At 38.7% G+C, this 18,059-nt stretch overlaps 1 protein-coding gene across 5 annotated transcripts in view; it reads left to right on the top strand.

The window, feature by feature from the left end:
- dscama (Down syndrome cell adhesion molecule a) overlaps positions 1-18,059 on the top strand; it is a 191,747-nt gene that overhangs the window by 100,904 nt on the left and 72,784 nt on the right. For 4 of the 5 annotated variants that reach the window (XM_077545954.1, XM_077545951.1, XM_077545952.1 and 1 more), the window contains 7 exons: positions 4,958-5,236; positions 5,957-6,232; positions 6,348-6,644; positions 10,427-10,702; positions 14,091-14,369; positions 15,027-15,146; positions 17,820-17,999. In XM_077545954.1, coding sequence (XP_077402080.1) covers positions 4,958-5,236; positions 5,957-6,232; positions 6,348-6,644; positions 10,427-10,702; positions 14,091-14,369; positions 15,027-15,146; positions 17,820-17,999 — 1,707 coding nt within the window. Of the gene's footprint in view, positions 1-4,957; positions 5,237-5,956; positions 6,233-6,347; positions 6,645-10,426; positions 10,703-14,090; positions 14,370-15,026; positions 15,147-17,819; positions 18,000-18,059 lie in introns of those variants that run through there. The other variant, XM_077545955.1, reaches the window with a different exon arrangement.

Genomic DNA, 18,059 nt, shown 5'->3' on the forward strand with positions numbered 1-18,059 from the left:
GAGCAGCAAGACAAATTAAAATTACTGCATAAAGTATTTTCAATTACAGTTTTTTGTTTTTTTTACAATTGCTTTAAGCACGAAATAGATAACAGGGCTCGGATTTTAAAAACACGCAATTTGCACAACCTTGCACAAGAGACGCAGAACATCCACATCCTGTGCAAAATTAATCACTTATGTAAAAACTAAAAACACGTATATAACCGTCTTATCTTACCATATGAAATACACGTTTCATAAGATTTAACTGAACCAGTTACACTCTGCTGTTTAACTTTTTTTTTTTTGCAGTTACTGTAAGCAAAGTACACAAAGAAAGTGCAAAAACAACATGGTAAATTAATCAAACACAAGATCATTACTACTCACTATTGAAAATAGGATCTATTTCTCTTCATATAACCCAAGTCAATACTCACAGGACCAAAACTGCCAAAATTCAAAAATAAATAAATGACTAAAAGTAAAAATAAAAACAGATTTACAAAAATCTAATTCAAAAATTAAATTAAAAAAATATATATATATATATAAATGAAAACCAAAACAAATATATATATATATATATGCATAAATAAATGCATTTGTATTACATTTTTTAATGATATTTTTATATCAGTTTTTAGTTTCACTTTTAATCATTTCTTTATTAATTTAGTCATTTATTTATTTTAATTTTTTTGGTCCATACTGCCAAGACGAAATGTCATTCAAATAAGGGGGCAGTCCTAAGTGTGTTTGGGGTTGGACTCCGCCATTGCAAACTGCTTTTCATTTTCATTGATCGATTGAGCAGCTCAGCGAAGAAGGAAGTCTCGCCGGCTTACATGGAGATCTCGAGCAATGGACGATTATCTTGTCCACTGTCACCACAATTTGCGACTTGAGTTGCTAGACAGCAAGTTGAGGTGACAGTGGACAAGATAGTCGTTCATTGCTGGAGCTCTCCAATGCAATCCGGCGAGACTTGCTTGGTCGCCGAGCCGCTCACTCGACCAATGAAAGATAGTTTGCAACGGTAGGTCCATCAATGTCGGATGCCCATTTTGTTGACGATTAACCTGAAACTTCGAAAAATTGACAAACTAAGCATTGACGGAAGGGGATTTCTGTCCGTCAGTGTAATCGTCAATCCGTCAATATATTTGGCAATATCGGTGACAGATTACCGAATGCCGATTGACAAAAGATTGATGGATGCCCACATCTTTTGCATCACCGCAGATTACTGCCACTTCTTTCCTAGAACTGCGCAAGAGCAACTCTGTTTAATAAAATGCTCTAACAAACACAAATACACTGTGTATTTTTAATAAAAACACACACTGAATGCCTCTAAGGCTGAGTTGGGAATAACAGCGAACGGTGTTGAAATCATGTTATGCAATAAACATGCTGTAAATTATCCTCACCTTCATTGTGTCAGTTTAAAGAAATAACCAGACTCTCAAAATCATGACCTTGACATCATGACGAGTAAGAAACATGGCTGGGAGGTCATTGTTTGTTGTGCGGTCTACACGACAGTCATGGTTTAATTCAGAGAAATGCATGAAGTGATATACAGTACATGTACAAAATCTTGCTAGCACATTCATAGTGCAAGGTGATTAAAATGGTGAAGTATTAAGAGAGTTTTCTTTCATTTTGCTTCTTATGCAAATTGATGTTGGTGACAATCGCTCTGATTGTCTGTGTTAGCCAGGAAATGCATATCTGTTGTTACTTTGCTCTACTCCCTCCAGTAATCTGCCTGGGTACATCTTTTTTTCCCTTCTATTTCATTAACAAGGCAATCAGAATATTGTGTGCTATGACTTCATAAACATTGTAGATACCATATGAAATATTGGATTCCATTATTTCATTAGAAAAACAAAGTGTTTCCAGCTTATTCCGTTCTTTAGTAATACAATTTGAAAATAGGTCATTTGAATGACTTAAGGAGAAAACAAGCTTTTTGTGAAAAGATACATTTTCTGCACAACAGTGACTTTGATACTAATATTTTTTTGTTTAGTGACGCTGTGTTAAGATTTAATGTGACAAACGCTTTGATCATTCACATAATCCATGAAAGCGTTCTATTTCTTAAGATCCACCATGTTTTCATGTAATTTGATACCCTGGAGCCCATTGAAAAGAGATACAATGCTGCCATCTGCTGGCCATAGTTAGTGGGTGTTTTGGGATTTTACCCACCCCATTCACAAAGCAGCGCTGCACAAGATGTTGCACTGCCCATTGAGAGGAAAAAACGTAGTAGACGTTAATTGACGTTATTGGTGGTATACAGTGGGCGTGTCCTTAATGTCAATTGACATTTTTGGCAATAAAAGAGTTAAAAAAAATCAAACTTCAGTCAATTGTCCTTATCTTTACTCGATGGAGACAAAGGTTCCAGGTGAATTCAATGAACAAATTGAACTAATAAACGAGCACATCATTCATTTAATGGGGTGTAATGCAGTTTGTCCGATGGGAGTAGCCGTTGCATGACACCATCGGCCAGCAGAGCTCTTTGTCCAGAAAAGGAATGATTTGCATTTGTGAGCTAAGAGCCAATCAGTCATCTCCATTTTACACACTGCAATTGATGGCATACCAATTGAACCCAGCACAATGACTCTTCTTCACAATTATAAAACCTGCATTTTACTTATATGTAAATATATGTTCCTGCTTGTATTTTTAATAGTCTAAAATTTTATTTCATGAAACCATGACGGTAATTGGTCTCACAAACAATGACTTGTTGGAAGCATATTATGTAATGCGCTGTTTCTACAGCTAGGTGTCAGTAATGCCTAATGCATGGAGTTCCATGCGAGCTTGACGTTAAGGTTGGATTTGGAAAACAAAGTTGGCATAAAACTATAATTTTTATTTTACAGTCAGATGGTAGTAGTATGCAGAATGTTATTTGTCTATTTAGTGTTGGACATGTTTTGTTGTGATTGTCTATGTTGACTGATTTTGGTTATATGAAGAGAAAGAAATTATATTTTCAGTAGTCTGTAGCATTTATGTTGTGTTTGGTTAATTTCCTGTGGTGTATTCGTTTGGAAGATTCCCATTGCGGAGTCCGGTGACGCTCCGGAATGGGTCACCGGATCTGTAGTGATGAAATGAAAACTCCGATGATGCTTTCAAATTGGTCGGAAAAGGATATTATTGTTGATTAGCTGATGTTATCAGAAAGACTTTCTTTGCTACAAAAGTGATGCCAGCATACGGAATGGAGTAGCTCCATTCCTTATATACGTTCAAATGGCCAAAACCCTATATACCTGTTTCCTTCTAAATCTTTAAAGTATGACAGCAAGGGCTCTGTTCAACAAATATGGTACACTAATGGTATACATTATATCCCTACCAGGATAGCTTTGCATAAACTGCTTTCGTTCCCTAAAAGGTAAAAAAGTCTAACCTTACATGGTGTAGTGATTATTTGGGTTGCCGTAATGGCAAATGAGAAATTTAGACGGTACTGAGGGGAGTTGTAATTTCCCCAGCAACCTCTGGGGGCACCACATTGACTTTGCTTGTTTATAGGAGCAAAATAAACAATAAAAATCCTATTATCAAGTATTCATAATCTGAAGTTGCTACTTTAGTTAATCATGGAGTTCTTTGCTTTAATAAGAGAATTACTAATCCACTCAGTAAACAAATGATTCAGCAGAAATTTAATTTCTAGACAACAAACGTATCTAGTAAACACACACATACAGTGCTCAGCGTAAATGAGTACACCCCCTTTGAAAAGTAACATTTTAAACAATATCTCAATGAACACAAAAACAATTTCCAAAATGTTGGCAAGACCAACTTTAATATACATCTGGTTAACTTATAACGTGGAAGTAAGGTTAATTATAAAAAACTGATTACACATTTTTCAGTTTTACTCAAATAGGGGTGATGCAAAAATGAGCACACCCCACAATTGTCCCATTCCTCTGCAGTGTACGCCGTATTGTGTCACGGGAAATAGTCACCCCAGTTTGGCTTTTTATTTCCTTAAATAACTGCAGTGAACTTAGATTTCGATTTTCTTCCACCCTTTTCATCAGAAGTCGCTGCTGTCGAGTTGTTAACATCCGTGGACGACCTGGACGTCTCTGTGAGATGGTTGCAGTTCCATCTTTTTTTTTTAATTTTTGTACTACTTTTGCTACAGTATTCTGACTGATGAGTAAAGCTTTGTTGATCTTCTTGTAGCCATCACCTTTGTTGTGCAAAGAAATTATTTTCTTTCTCAGGTCCTGTGACATTTCCATTCCATGTGGTGCCATTGCTAACAGCATGAAATGGGAAAGTGTTTTCTTTAAGTAACACCCATTCATAGTCAACAGTCTGCTTGATACTTGTGTAATGAATAATTAGACTCAGCTGTAGACGTTTGTAATAAAAAAAATTGGGCTTTACTCCAGAGACTTTCAGTGGTGTGTACTCATTTTTGCATGACCCTAATTTGAATAAAACTGAAAATTCTGTTCTCTAATAATAGTAAATTACTAACCTTACTTTCATGTTATAATTTAAACACATTATACAAATTTAGTCTTGTCAATATTTTTAAAAATAGTTTTTGATTTCATTGAAATATTGTTTAAAGTGTTGTTTTTCGTACTCATTTATGCTGAGCACTTTATATCAGTCACAGCCTAACCTATTAATGAAACGGAATAAAAAATGTGAACCTTATGTGTATATAGAGCGATTCATTTTGAATAGGATGTGATCTCATCTGTGTAGTTTGTCCTCTTCAATATCCGAGTAATTCATGCTAAAGCAATCATTAAAAAACAAACAAAAAAACTGTAATGCAAAATGAAGGAAGCCAGCCAGCCACAGACGATAGTCTGACAGATATGATACCTGCTCATGACTTTTATACCTCACGTGAGCAGTAATGGCAAATTGAAGCTCATATTGCTTCTTCTCGTAGATCCCACCAACTCAACGCCACACATCCTGGACAGTTTTGAACGCCGTGAGGTGATGGCTTCTCATCGAGTGGAGCTGCCATGCAAGGCCTCTGGTCACCCTGCACCCAAGTACCGCTGGCTGAAGGACAACCGGCCCCTGGAGCCTGACACAAGATACCGACAAAGTGTGACAGGGCTGCTCATAGAGAGAACCCAACCCAGCGACACAGGCACATATGTCTGTGAAGTGTGGAACGGCTATGGCAATGCTGAGGTGGTTGGCAGGCTCCTGGTGAAAGGTCAGTGCTGAGCGATTGGGGTTGCTTTTTATATTCTTACCACCACCATGGAGCTTTTTCCGCAAATGATTTGGAGGCATTGCTGAAAATTGATAAATGTTCTTTCTAAATAGGTAAGCACACGAGTGTGCAGACCAGTAACTCACCTTTTCACAATGTACAAGTTTTGCATTCCTGGTTTAGAAGATTACCAGTACCTAGGCATATCATATCTTGTTTATCAAGAAAAACTGCATCTAAACATTTTTTTTTGTTACAATGGTTGTATTAAAGCATGCTTGTGATAGTACCCATAATGTATTTGCTTAAGTGCAATTTTTTGTTTTGTGTTTTTTATTATTATTATTTATTATGTATTTGTTTAAGTCCTAGTCTGAGTGCACCCCAAGGCCGCTTTCCCACTACCATTCTTTAATTTGTTGAATCAAACTCTGCTGTAAACACAGAATTCAAAACTCTGGTGCGAACCCTGACCACTTATTTAAAGTGTGCTTCCAAACAATCCCTTCCATGGTAGAAATGAGAGAAAATGTTATGCCCTTGAACCGTTCCAATTGGCAAATGGTTTAGTGGTCAAAAAAAGCCTGGCGATGACGTGTTCATGATTTTTGGCATACATGCAATTAGCATGTTGTCATCATTCTACTGCATTGTTCAGTTGAGATGTCTGTCAGCAGACTTATAGAATGTACCTTTTTACACACCATCTTTAAACTACAGAGACCCTGAAAGTTGTGGTGAGCCCACGGAAGGTGAAGGGCAGTGTTGGCAGCCAGGTTTCACTCTCCTGCGGTGTAACTGGCTCTGAAGAGTCCCAGTTGTCTTGGTATCGCAACGGCGAGCTTATCTACCCCAGTAACAGCGTCCGAATGACAGGCCAAAACAAGGAAAACCTGGTCATGGCCGGAATGGCCAAAAGCGACGGAGGTGCCTATCAGTGCTTTGCCAGACATGGCAAGATGTCTGCACAGGACTTTGTTCAGGTCATTTTAGAAGGTCAGACAATCCGCCCCATCATAGTCAATATTAGAAATATGTGAAAAAAAATGGTCAGTAATTCTAATTTGCTTTTATGTCGTCTTTGCCTTTTCTCTGTGCTTCTGCTAACCAGACGGTACACCAAAGATTCTGGCTTCATTTAGCGAGAAGGTCTACAACATCAACGAGTTTGTGTCGCTATCGTGCACGGTGAAAGGCACGCCAGAACCCAGGGTGACCTGGATGCTAGATGACGAGCCAGTGATACGAGACAGCCGCCACCGCATCTCTTACTACACCAATATTGAGGGACATGTGGTCAGCCACCTCAACATCAGCCATACCCAGGTCCCAGATGGAGGGGTGTATCGCTGCATCTGCAATAACTCAGCAGGGGCTGTTTCCTACCAGGCGCGAATAAACGTAAGAGGTGCTTGTCAGATCAACTCTTCCAACCCACCATCACATATACACATCAACGTGTCTTGATTTATTCTGCTGAAATGCTTATTTTAATTGGCCAAGTATTCTATTTTCGGTGGAGGCTTATTTTTTCCATCAGAGTAGAATCAGCAAAGCTTTGAGTGGTTTCACATTTGATTATCAGTCACTACTGACAGCATTATCTTTTTAAATACCTTTCACCCACCCCAGCTCCTGCTGTTTATACTGGGACACCGTTAGAGTGATTTACTGATTTACTTTACGCTAGTGTATGATGGCAGAGCTATTTGCTCTCTGCAGGGACATGCTTTGCTGGATTGCTGTAGTCATGTTGCAGTGATATTGGCACATTCGAGCTCCCTGTGCCTGATGCATGGGCATTAGTGATTCTCTATTGCAGAAGGTCACCGTCTACACACTGATTGGTTTAACATGATTGTGGTCATTGATGCATGATTTATGGCTAAATAGGGCAATCTGAAAGTGATGTAGAAAGAATGCCAAATGCAGTCAGGCAATGAAGATTTTACTCCAAAGGTGCCAAAGTGTAATGACTGTTTTTCACATCGTTACCTTCTTAATTGTGCTAAAGAGATGAACAAACCAGGATGCGCCCAAGTTCCAAACACGCTACTGTTTGTAGCTTTTTTCTAACAGGTGATTGCTGTTTGATTGTTTGTTTTTTTAATCGCAATCAATTTGCTCTAAATCTTTTCATGGCACCCTGCCAATCTTTTTACATAAAGAAAGCACAAATATGCATGTTGGTCTTTTTTTTAGTTCAAACGACAACAGCTTAACAAGTTGCCGACATTTTAAACTGCTATGCGATCATTTAGAAAAAAAAAGAAGCATTACAAGTACATTTCAGGCATGTCGGCATTGATATAAATTACCACCTCTCTTACACTGGTGAGTGATTCTGAAAGTGATCATACAAAGGCTTTCCAATTTGTACAATCTGGATTTAATTCCCCTTTATGTGTGGTCAAAATGCCATCGAAGGTAGCAGTTTCCCGCAAGTCTTGCCTTGTCTTATTTAGGTACGTTAGCCACCTAGCATCTGCTAATTTGCCGGCGCCGCCGTCATTTATGCCATAAAGAGTCTTCTTTATGGTGCTGGTCTGTTATTAAATTCAACTATGTACTGTAAATAATTTGTAGCACTATCAAACGAAACTGATTCTTTCCCCCACATTTTGCATGTGGTAGGTTAGCTTCAAGAAAGTTAGCATCTGCTGATTCAACCACCATGTACAAAGTGCCCGATCATGTCTTTCACCTTTATAAACTATACAATCGGGCTACATCTACATGACTAACTGATTCAGCAATTGACTCACCTGATATGAAGTGATCATCTCTACACAAGCAATGAGGAGGATCCCAAATCCTCGTCTTGTTGTTCACCCTTTTTATTAGGGATGTAACGATGGCTCGAAAATTTATGTAATATTGATGTAAACTGCTTAAAATATGCATCAATGTAAAAAATAAAAGCATCGATTCACAACACCCTGTTAACTGTTAGGCCTTGCGTAGTTTTTCATTATTTCTAGCCGGACCCTTTTTAAGGACGAACATGTTTTTGTGGATATCTGGTGTTGTTTGGCGGGTCTTCATTAACGCGGCCATCAGTGGCTGGAAACTACGTTAATGTGTGAAACCGGAAGTCGGAAGTCGGTGACATCTACCCCATAGAGTGTCTCATTGTTACTCTTGTTGAGCAGACAGCTGTTTAGTCTTTGTCATTTGATTTTAATTTGATTTGATTTGTCTCAAACCAGCACAGCAATAAAAACATAACAGAGGAAAGAAAAAAGCACAATATAACATGCAAGTTTGAGACGGAGCAGAAAGAAGCAAAACTTATCATGTTAGTCCATACACAAGTATTTCAATACAATTTAGAAGATTAAAAGACATTTAAGGACAAACCTCCTTGTGAAGGAAAATAGTAAAATAATCAACAGAATCCTCAACAAAGCTTCTAGAGCAGTCCTCGAGGGCCTGAGTCCTGCAGGTTTTGGAGGTTTCCCTCTTCCAACACAAGCTGATTCCAATCAACAGGATCGTTATCAGCCTTATGCAGAGCTTGCTGATAAGCTGATCATATATCAGCTGTGTTGAAGAAGGGAAACATCCAAAACCTGCAGGACTATGGCCCTCGAGGACTGAGTTTGCCCCTCCCTGTTCTAGAGCGTCAATCTACATACTGTCTCGCTACACAAAGCTGAGAATGTGTTGCGAGGGCAGAATATTAAACTTAACCACCAAGCACTGATAACAAGACAAAAATGTAGTTAAACAGTCAAAATTATTAGTTCATTTTCAAGTTATTTACAAAGGATACATAAAGTTACAGGCGGCATGGTGGCTCACTGGTTAGCACGTCCGCCTCCCAGTGCAGAGGACATGAGATTGAGTACGGGCTTCGGCCTTCCTGGGTGGAGTTTGCATGTTCTCCCCATGCTTGCGTGCGTTTCCTACGGGTACTCCGGTTTCCTCCCACATTCCAAAGACATGCATGGCAGGTTAATTGAACACTCCAAATTGTCCACAGGTGTGATTGTGAGTGTGGATGGTTGTTTGTCTCTGTGTGCCCTGCGATTGGCTGGCAACCAGTTCAGGGTGTACCCTGCCTACTGCCCGAAGCCAGCTGGGGTAGGCTCCAGCGACCCGACCCATAACACCCACCCCCACCCCCACGATCCTTGTGTGGACTATGCTTCTTCTTTGTGGGAGCTGGTCCACAACAGCTGTTTATTATTGTTAAAGTGTGGCGTTTGCCATTTACTCAGTGGCGGAAGCGTTTTCTGTATTGCTAAAATGGCTGCGCTAACGCCCATGTTGGAATGTGTGACGTCAACGTCGGGATCTCTATTGTCTCTATTTTAAAGCTCCAGTTATAAAATGGCACGTGGATTTTATGATAGCTATATCGCCGATGTTTAGAATAAACCGATCTGCGTCGCAAAATAATTAAATTCAATTCAACTTATTGGAGCCAATCACATGGCTTGCTTTATAGCTCTTACTTTGTATATCTATGGTCTGCAAATCTAGCTTAGTGTACCAAGTAGCATGCAGGAAAACCCACCCCAACATTCAGTATGCGAGGACGATAGTGTTTGCTACATTACAACACCAAAGTGTGCATAACCGACCCAGATTCTTCCGTTGGCCGCAATGCAGCGTGATATTCTACTTAAGGTAAGCTATTTGAAACTTCAAAGAACAACTATTCCGTAGTTAGAACAATGTGGCAGCAATGTGTCTGCTGGCCATAGCGTTTTAAAATAATAGTAAGTCAGGCTTTGTAAAACGCTTTGTACACCGTATTGTGTACCTAAAGTGTTATCAATTTACTATTTAGGTCTTATTTAATTTTCCAGGAAATAAGTCTTTTTGTCCCCCCCTTGAAAATACGTTATATTAGGTTACGAATCCAACCAGAATTTGTTTGCTGACGTTGTCGGTACAATTAGCGAATCAAGATTTTAGGAGCGAGTCCAGCCCCTAACAGTTTGTGAACCCATTACGTGTTATTAGCATGATTTTTTTTTAAAAAAACAACAACAATTTTTAAAGCTACAATTGTTCTCTTTGTGTTGTGCATAATGTATCTCTCAATTTTCCACAGTCAGAATGAATCAAGGCATGTAAAATTTGTGGTACATTAAAAACACATTATACAGCTAACGTCTGCACAGCCCCCCTGCCTCAAAATCAATTTAAGAGGGTTGTCTCTCCAATGTGTCCTTCAAGGGCCTGCCAGCATCAGACCAATGAAAAACCTCACTGCAATCGCTGGGCGGGACATGTACATTCACTGCCGTGTCATCGGCTACCCTTACTACTCCATAAAATGGTACAAGGACTCCAATTTGCTACCGTACAACCACCGCCAGCGGGCCTTCGAGAACAACGGCACCCTTAAGCTGTTTGACGTGCAGAAGGACGTAGACGAAGGCGAATACACGTGCAATGTGCTTGTGCAGCCTCAACTCTCTACACACCAGAGTGTCTATGTCACTGTGAAAGGTATGGATTTCATCTGACACACTCAACATATGATTAGTCATGTATCAATATTGAAACATTACAATACAATATTATGAACTTCACAATCCGGTAATTATCACAATAGTATAGGGAGGATGGCAATATGAAAAAAAGCTCACTATACTATACTGTATAAAAAGTCATGATCTTGAAAAAAAAAGCACAATACTGTACTGTATTGTGTTTTGTACATAACAACAGTGCCAGTGACAAAAAATAAGCTTGACCATTAATTTTATTGTCATGTCCTCCGACTGACCCAACAGCCTAAACACGGTCTATGTAGTTCACAATGCTGTGATCGGCTGAAGCAAGTGAAAAATCATGCTTTTTTATGTAGATGTTGAAATTTTTTCGAGTCTGACTGATTTAAGGGAGTCATAACCACTGCAGTGTTTGTTTTTCTCCATGTGAGAAATAATCAGACCAGAGTTTCTCTCTGGACTGTTTAATTTCAATTTGCTTGTGTGGGTGTATGTGTGTGGATGTGGTTTATGTAGAACAAAAAATACAAATAAAATTAACATGAGCAATTGCATGTAAATTTATCATCTATACAATGCTAATTAACTGAGGTCATAATTATACATATAGTTCAAATATTACAGGTAACATTAACTTCTATGTAATTAACAGTGAATATTGAGGCACTTACTTGCTAATGCACGCGCACACATTGTGATTCAAGTTCATTTGTGGAGGAACTCAAAAGTGTTACGTTCCCCTTCATCTGGCGATTAGCATTAGTCTTAAACAAAGGTGGCCAAAATGCCTAATTAAAATTAAACTGCACTAATAAACTAACCACCAGAGGGTGCTGGAACTCCACAAATTAAAAAGACGCTGGCCTTTTTAACATGTGTGCGTCCTGCACGATATATTGTTTGAACATCGCGATTGCGATGTGCGTATCGCAGGATGTGCAATGTTTTTATCTTTTTTTCCCTTTTTTTTTTAGAACAAGCAAACGTTTGTTTTGCTTCATAAAAACAGCAAGCTACTCCATGCTCTGCACAGGCCGTCTCGCTCTCCCCCTCCCTCCTGCTAATCAGTCTCCGTCGGCCCCTCCACTCTCACAGCTACTGCTCGAAAAACACTACAGGCGACATGCAGGACAAAACGCGGTAAAAGCGACAGTGGATTAAGTCCCCAAAAGAAAGTCAACATCCGAAATATGGAAGTATTTCTGTTATAAAAAAGAAGATACAGAACAAAAAAAATCCTCTGCCAACAGTGTCTTGCCGCTGTTGCTGCAACAAGAGGTAATACAACTAACTTGTCCGACCATTTGAATTGCCACCGCAGGCCCCTGTAATACCAGTTCAAACTAAGAAATGGGACACGAGGTGAAACTTCATCTACTCAAAAAACAATTACAGACGCGTTTGCCAGCATAACACCTCATGGTAAGAAGTCCAAACAGCACCTGCAAATCACGGATGGAATAACTTTTTACCTGGTGAAAGATATGGTGCCATTTAACACTGCAACAAAAGAGGGGTTTAAAAAAAGGATCCACATGCTCGACAAGCGGTATGAAATGCCATCAGACAGACAATGCAGCAAACATGGTGAGGGCAGCTGCCTTAAACGAGTGGACCAGGCTGCAGTGCTTCGGGCACAGGCTGCATCTTGCAGTTGGTTAATAACAGTAAATGGTTAATATTAATATTTATATAATAATAATAATAATAGTTCAAATGTCTCATTTATGGTCTAAACAAATCTTATTACATTTAAGATAAGACTCATCACCTAAAAAGTAACTTGTTTTTAAACAATTTGCAACAATTATAATGCTAATAATAATAATAATTGAATTAGACATAAGACAAATATTTGTGGTAAGATGTAGAGTTTTTGCATTGGAATAAAACGTTAAAGGAGTAGCCCACCCCCAAAGTGACTACTTTCTATTGATTACTCATGGTGAGGGCAGCTGCCTTAAACGAGTGGACCAGGCTGCAGTGCTTCGGGCACAGGCTGCATCTTGCAGTTGGTTAATAACAGTAAATGGTTAATATTAATATTTATATAATAATAATAATAATAGTTCAAATGTCTCATTTATGGTCTAAACAAATCTTATTACATTTAAGATAAGACTCATCACCTAAAAAGTAACTTGTTTTTAAACAATTTGCAACAATTATAATGCTAATAATAATAATAATTGAATTAGACATAAGACAAATATTTGTGGTAAGATGTAGAGTTTTTGCATTGGAATAAAACGTTAAAGGAGTAGCCCACCCCCAAAGTGACTACTTTCTATTGATTACTCATGCCATGGAGACTTGAGTACAGTACAATAAAACAAATTTGTATTTGTCACATTCCGATGACAAAAATTAGATTTGAAAAAAATTCCCCCCATTCATTACAATGCAAATACATAATTATTTGAAATTATGAATACAATGGTGTCATGGTGAGTTAAACAAATTCTTCCCAAACAGCTATTCAAGTCATCTGGTAAAAATTCTTCTATTTTTAATATCGCAATATATATCGCAATATATCGCAGACCCCCCAAAAATCGCAATGTCAGTTTTTTCCAATATTGTGCAGCCCTAATCCCTACATACGATGCTATTAAAACAGAGTAACGCCAACATTAATCCGCCATGTTAATTACCAATCCCACTTTATCATTCCCTGGGATTTAAGATCCACCAACAATAAAATGAGCCTGCTTTATCAGTCTGCATTCAGATACTGCAGTGCCATACTTTCCTGTTAGCAAACTCAGATATATGTAGCATGTGTGACAACCTGTAAAAAATCTTTTCACTGATAACAACGCACCCTATCCATCATCCCACCCAGTTTATCAAGGCTCATCTGAATATTCAGTGATGCCTAGCAGAGCGAGATGACGATAACCCCACACAGCGTTCCTTCTACAATGACACTGCATAATTTGAAATGCTGGATTGGCAACCCCTCGTTTCCCTCTCTCACGCACTCAGGCAGGTCTTGACGTGCTAACAAGCTTGCAAGAGTGGAATCACACAACGTAGACAACGCTACGCCCCCATTCCCCCAACTAATTTGCTTCCAAGCTGCTTAGCATTCCACCGCTGCAGAGAGGGAATCCCCAGGAGCCCATTATGTCTATTTTGTTGTGAATTAAATAAGCGTTGAATTGCTGCTTATTTAAATGTTATTTGAAATCTTTCATTTTGATCTGGTTCTCATGATGGTTTCAGTGTCCCCAGGGGGCTAAGAGAAAAAAGTAAACAGAAAACAGAAAACAGAAAACAGAAAATAAGATACTTCAGAGGTTGCATTTTAATGTTTTGATACTGTGTGAAAAGTGTTGACCTTCAGGCAGAGCATCTAAAATTGTATTTCTTTTGCACAGTCCCACCTACCATCCACCCATTTGAGTTCCCTCGGTTTTCCATTGGCCAACGAGTCTTCATCCCCTGTGTGGTCATGTCGGGTGACCAGCCGGTCTTCATCACATGGCAGAAGGACGGGCGGCCGATCCCTGCCAGCCTTGGAGTAACTATTGACAACATAGATTTCACCAGCTCACTCCGCATTTCCAATCTCACTCTGATGCACAATGGCAACTATACATGCATCGCACGCAACCAGGCTGCAGCTGTGGAGCATCAAAGTCAGCTCATCGTCCGCGGTAAGCATACAAAACTTTAGCTCAAGTGGAAAGTCTACACAACTTAACTCATTTGCCCAAAAAATTTATAAAAACGTTCAATTTTAAATATTGCCATTTTTGCCATTGTCTCAAAAACGTAGTAAAGTCCATACGTTTTTTTTTTTAAATGTTTTTTTTTATGTTTTTTTATTTTTAATGCTAAAACATACAGAAGGCTTTGATGCAGCCTCTGAGTATAAGAGATCAGCCAGGGCCGTGTTGCAACAAGCTCTTTTTGCCTTTTTTGAACAGGTTTGTGAATAATGATGAAACTTAGCTATATTTTAATGTTAATTGCTACAAAACGAAAACAGATACAAAAATACTTTTTTTCTGATAAAAGAAGAGACTCTAATCTTTTGCTAGGTTCCACGTTTTAATAGCAATAGAACACAATATTCTGTGGGCCTTGCAAAACCAAGTGTCAAAATCTAGTAAAACAACCGGGAGCGAAGGTGGTTGCTTCAGTGACAATGGCTGGGAGTGAATGAGTTAATGTCGGATCATCGTGTACCTACAATCGTTCAAAAACAAAAAAATCAAAAAAGTGAAGTATCCCTCATAAATGAAAGAGTTCAATGTGATAATTTGAAGAAGATGTAGCCTAATCCAATCTCATGGATGTTTTATTTTCAGTTCCTCCGAAATTTGTGGTGCAACCAAAAGACCAAGATGGTATCTACGGTAAAGCTGTGATTCTGAACTGCTCGGCTGAAGGCTATCCTGTCCCTACCATCCAATGGGAATACTCCAAAGGTAAAAAAAAAAAAAAGAAGAAGCATGACCTTCCTGCGATATATTGTCTATAGACCTTTTGCACGTGACATCACAGCCTTCATGGGACGCCCCCCTCCGGCACACTGGACGGCAAAATAACCACGTGCATCTATTGAAACCGTTGAAACTCGTAAGCATAAATTCTTGTATCTAATTGATTACTTTCTAAAATGATTTATATATTGCTGTGTGGCAGCTTGTACTAATAGACTAGAGTGTAAACCAAACTTTTTATCACATACTTGCTGATGAAGAGAGAAGATGGATGGATAGCAAGTGAAAGGATCACTGCTTATATATTTTACTACCAAACATACACTAATAAAGATTGTAACATAGGTGTCGAATTACAACAGTAGGTGTCGAATTACAACAGCGTGTTTTAAATCACATTAACAAACCAAATAATTGCCGTCCACTCCAATGGCACATACACACTGACTTACGCTATCAGTTCCATATTAGTTCAATATAGGACGGAATGTGTAAAAAAAAAAAAAGAAAAAAAAAAGGACAGTCTAAAACGCTTCAGTTCAAAAAAAGCTTAATGTTAGAAAATGAGCAATCGCCACCAAAATTCACGTCCACTCCGAAAATATCCAAACAATTGCCACCAACATTTCCCAATGAAAATTCACGCGATTGGTCATCGTTTTCTAACATTAAGCCACGTTAAGTTTTTATTTATTTTTATTTTTATTTTTTTAACATTAAGCACTTTAGACTGTCCCTAGTTTTGGCAACATTAAGCCACTCCATAATGAACGTTAAAAAAAATCAGTTACATGTTAAACATGTTTATGTTTATGTATCTTATCAGCGTAGCATCTCATCCCGGAGACCCAGCCAGCGCCAAAAAAACGAAGCTTTTAAATCAGCTCCAGTGTAAGGGGATACGGTGTTGGCTACATGGTATAGGTCGTGCGGGGTGTGATTTTATTAAATCAGTGAACACAGCAGGTGATAGAAGGTAAGGTCTGTTTCCAAACTAGCAATCTCCAACTTCTGTAAATATCACACGCATGTGTCAGGTTTAGTCAACCTAGAACATTTAATAAACAACAGACCAGGAAGGAAGACAACAATTTGGATTATTTTTGCTCGCGAGGAAAACAGACAGAGATATTCACAGATTAGGACAATCTCCTACCCGTTCTGGAGCTCACTCCGCCGAATCGCGTCTTTTTATTGGGTAGGCCCTGGTTACATAGCCTATTGCTGCTCTAAAGGGTTTGGGGTTGTACAAAGCAGCAACCTGCCAATCTTCACGGATATGACTCATCCCACAGACAATAATACAGACGTTTTTCTTCAGCGTGGAAAGGTCCAGTCAAAGTTCACAGTTCAACCGTAAAATGTTCCAGCCGCTGTCTTGTTAAGTTTCAGTTCCTGTGTTGCAACTGTAGCTTATTTTCTCCACAGACAACCCCAACCCACATAGTTCAAACATAGGGTCACAATGTTGAATAAATTCACAATGTTGAATAAATACTTTGCAATTACTAATAAAGTAAATATGGGATAACTTATGTACATTTATTCTAACATTATGAGCCCCGACTAAATGAGACACTTCTACCGACAAGCAAACTTCAGTCGAACTAGTAGATGTCATGGCTAGATGGGCAATAATAACTTCTAATTAGTATGATAACAGTCGCTAAGTCACTCCGTTTTCCATCCATTTCAATTCAACATTCATTCACATCTGCCATCCACACTGATGAAGTTACGTGATCACGTGAAGTAGGTGCAAAAGGTCTGTACCACTTATACCTAAGCAAGTTATTCTGGTTACGGTATATATATTTTTTGCCCTACAAACAGACATAAGATCGACTGCCATGAGGGTTGAATGTATAAACCACCCACTCAAATCCAAATAAGGGCTAAGAGATGAGAAACACATATTAACAAAAAAATACCTTTCTGTGGAAGTAGAAAATATGTACTGGTACACAGGGCAGGGGCAGAATTACCATTGAGTAAACACAGGCAAGTGCCTGCTACTTTAAGATATTTAAGGGCCCACAAATGTCTCATAAAAAAATGATTAATAACGTTTCTTTGATATATAGTTGTCATCAGTGTTTTGGTTTTAATTTCTGCACTTGAAAGCACATTAAAACAATGTTTGGCCTATAAAGATAATTTGGGATGCTCCCCCTCCCTTCTCATGCAATGGACATGGTTGGCGAGGTGGGAGGAAAATTAAGTTATCCCAATATTATCACTATTTTACTGTTTTTGAAGGTATACCACACCTCAGGAGGATTGATGAATAAGTATACATAATTATAGTATAAAAATTAGCACAAGTGTTTCTCTGCTTTGAAGCTACCAGATTAGTTGGTTATTTATCATATACCGCTGGCGTTGAGCGGAATCCTCATACTTCCAAAATCATCACTTCTCAGGAGACCCTAAAAATGGCATGTTTGTTCTACCGTTAGCGTTGAATTCTCAATGACAGCAAGCCATTTTGAGCACTTTCGATTGGTCAAGAATGTATAAAAATAACATTTACATGTGTTGATAGATTTGTGAAAATAAGAAGAAATTTACCAAATGCGACATAGGATGTTTCGGTCCGACGCCACCAATTAATATGTAAAATGAAAAAGGCACTATATTGTACTTACTTTCCCATAGGTGCTGGAGTCCCTCAATTCAAATCCATCGCTCTCAACTCAGGCTTTCGCATCGAGGTGCTGGTTAATGGCTCATTGCTCATCAAACACGTGTTGGAAGAAGACAGTGGTTTCTACCTATGTCGAGTGAGCAATGATGTTGGGGCTGATGTCAGCAAGTCCATGTACCTCAATGTCAAAAGTAAGTCTTGTGGATAAACAACATCTGTTCCCACACCTGTTCCCATTGTTCCCACAAAAA

The sequence above is a fragment of the Vanacampus margaritifer genome, chromosome 16 (genome assembly GCF_051991255.1).
Source record: "Vanacampus margaritifer isolate UIUO_Vmar chromosome 16, RoL_Vmar_1.0, whole genome shotgun sequence".
Classification (NCBI taxonomy): Eukaryota; Metazoa; Chordata; class Actinopteri; order Syngnathiformes; family Syngnathidae; genus Vanacampus; species Vanacampus margaritifer.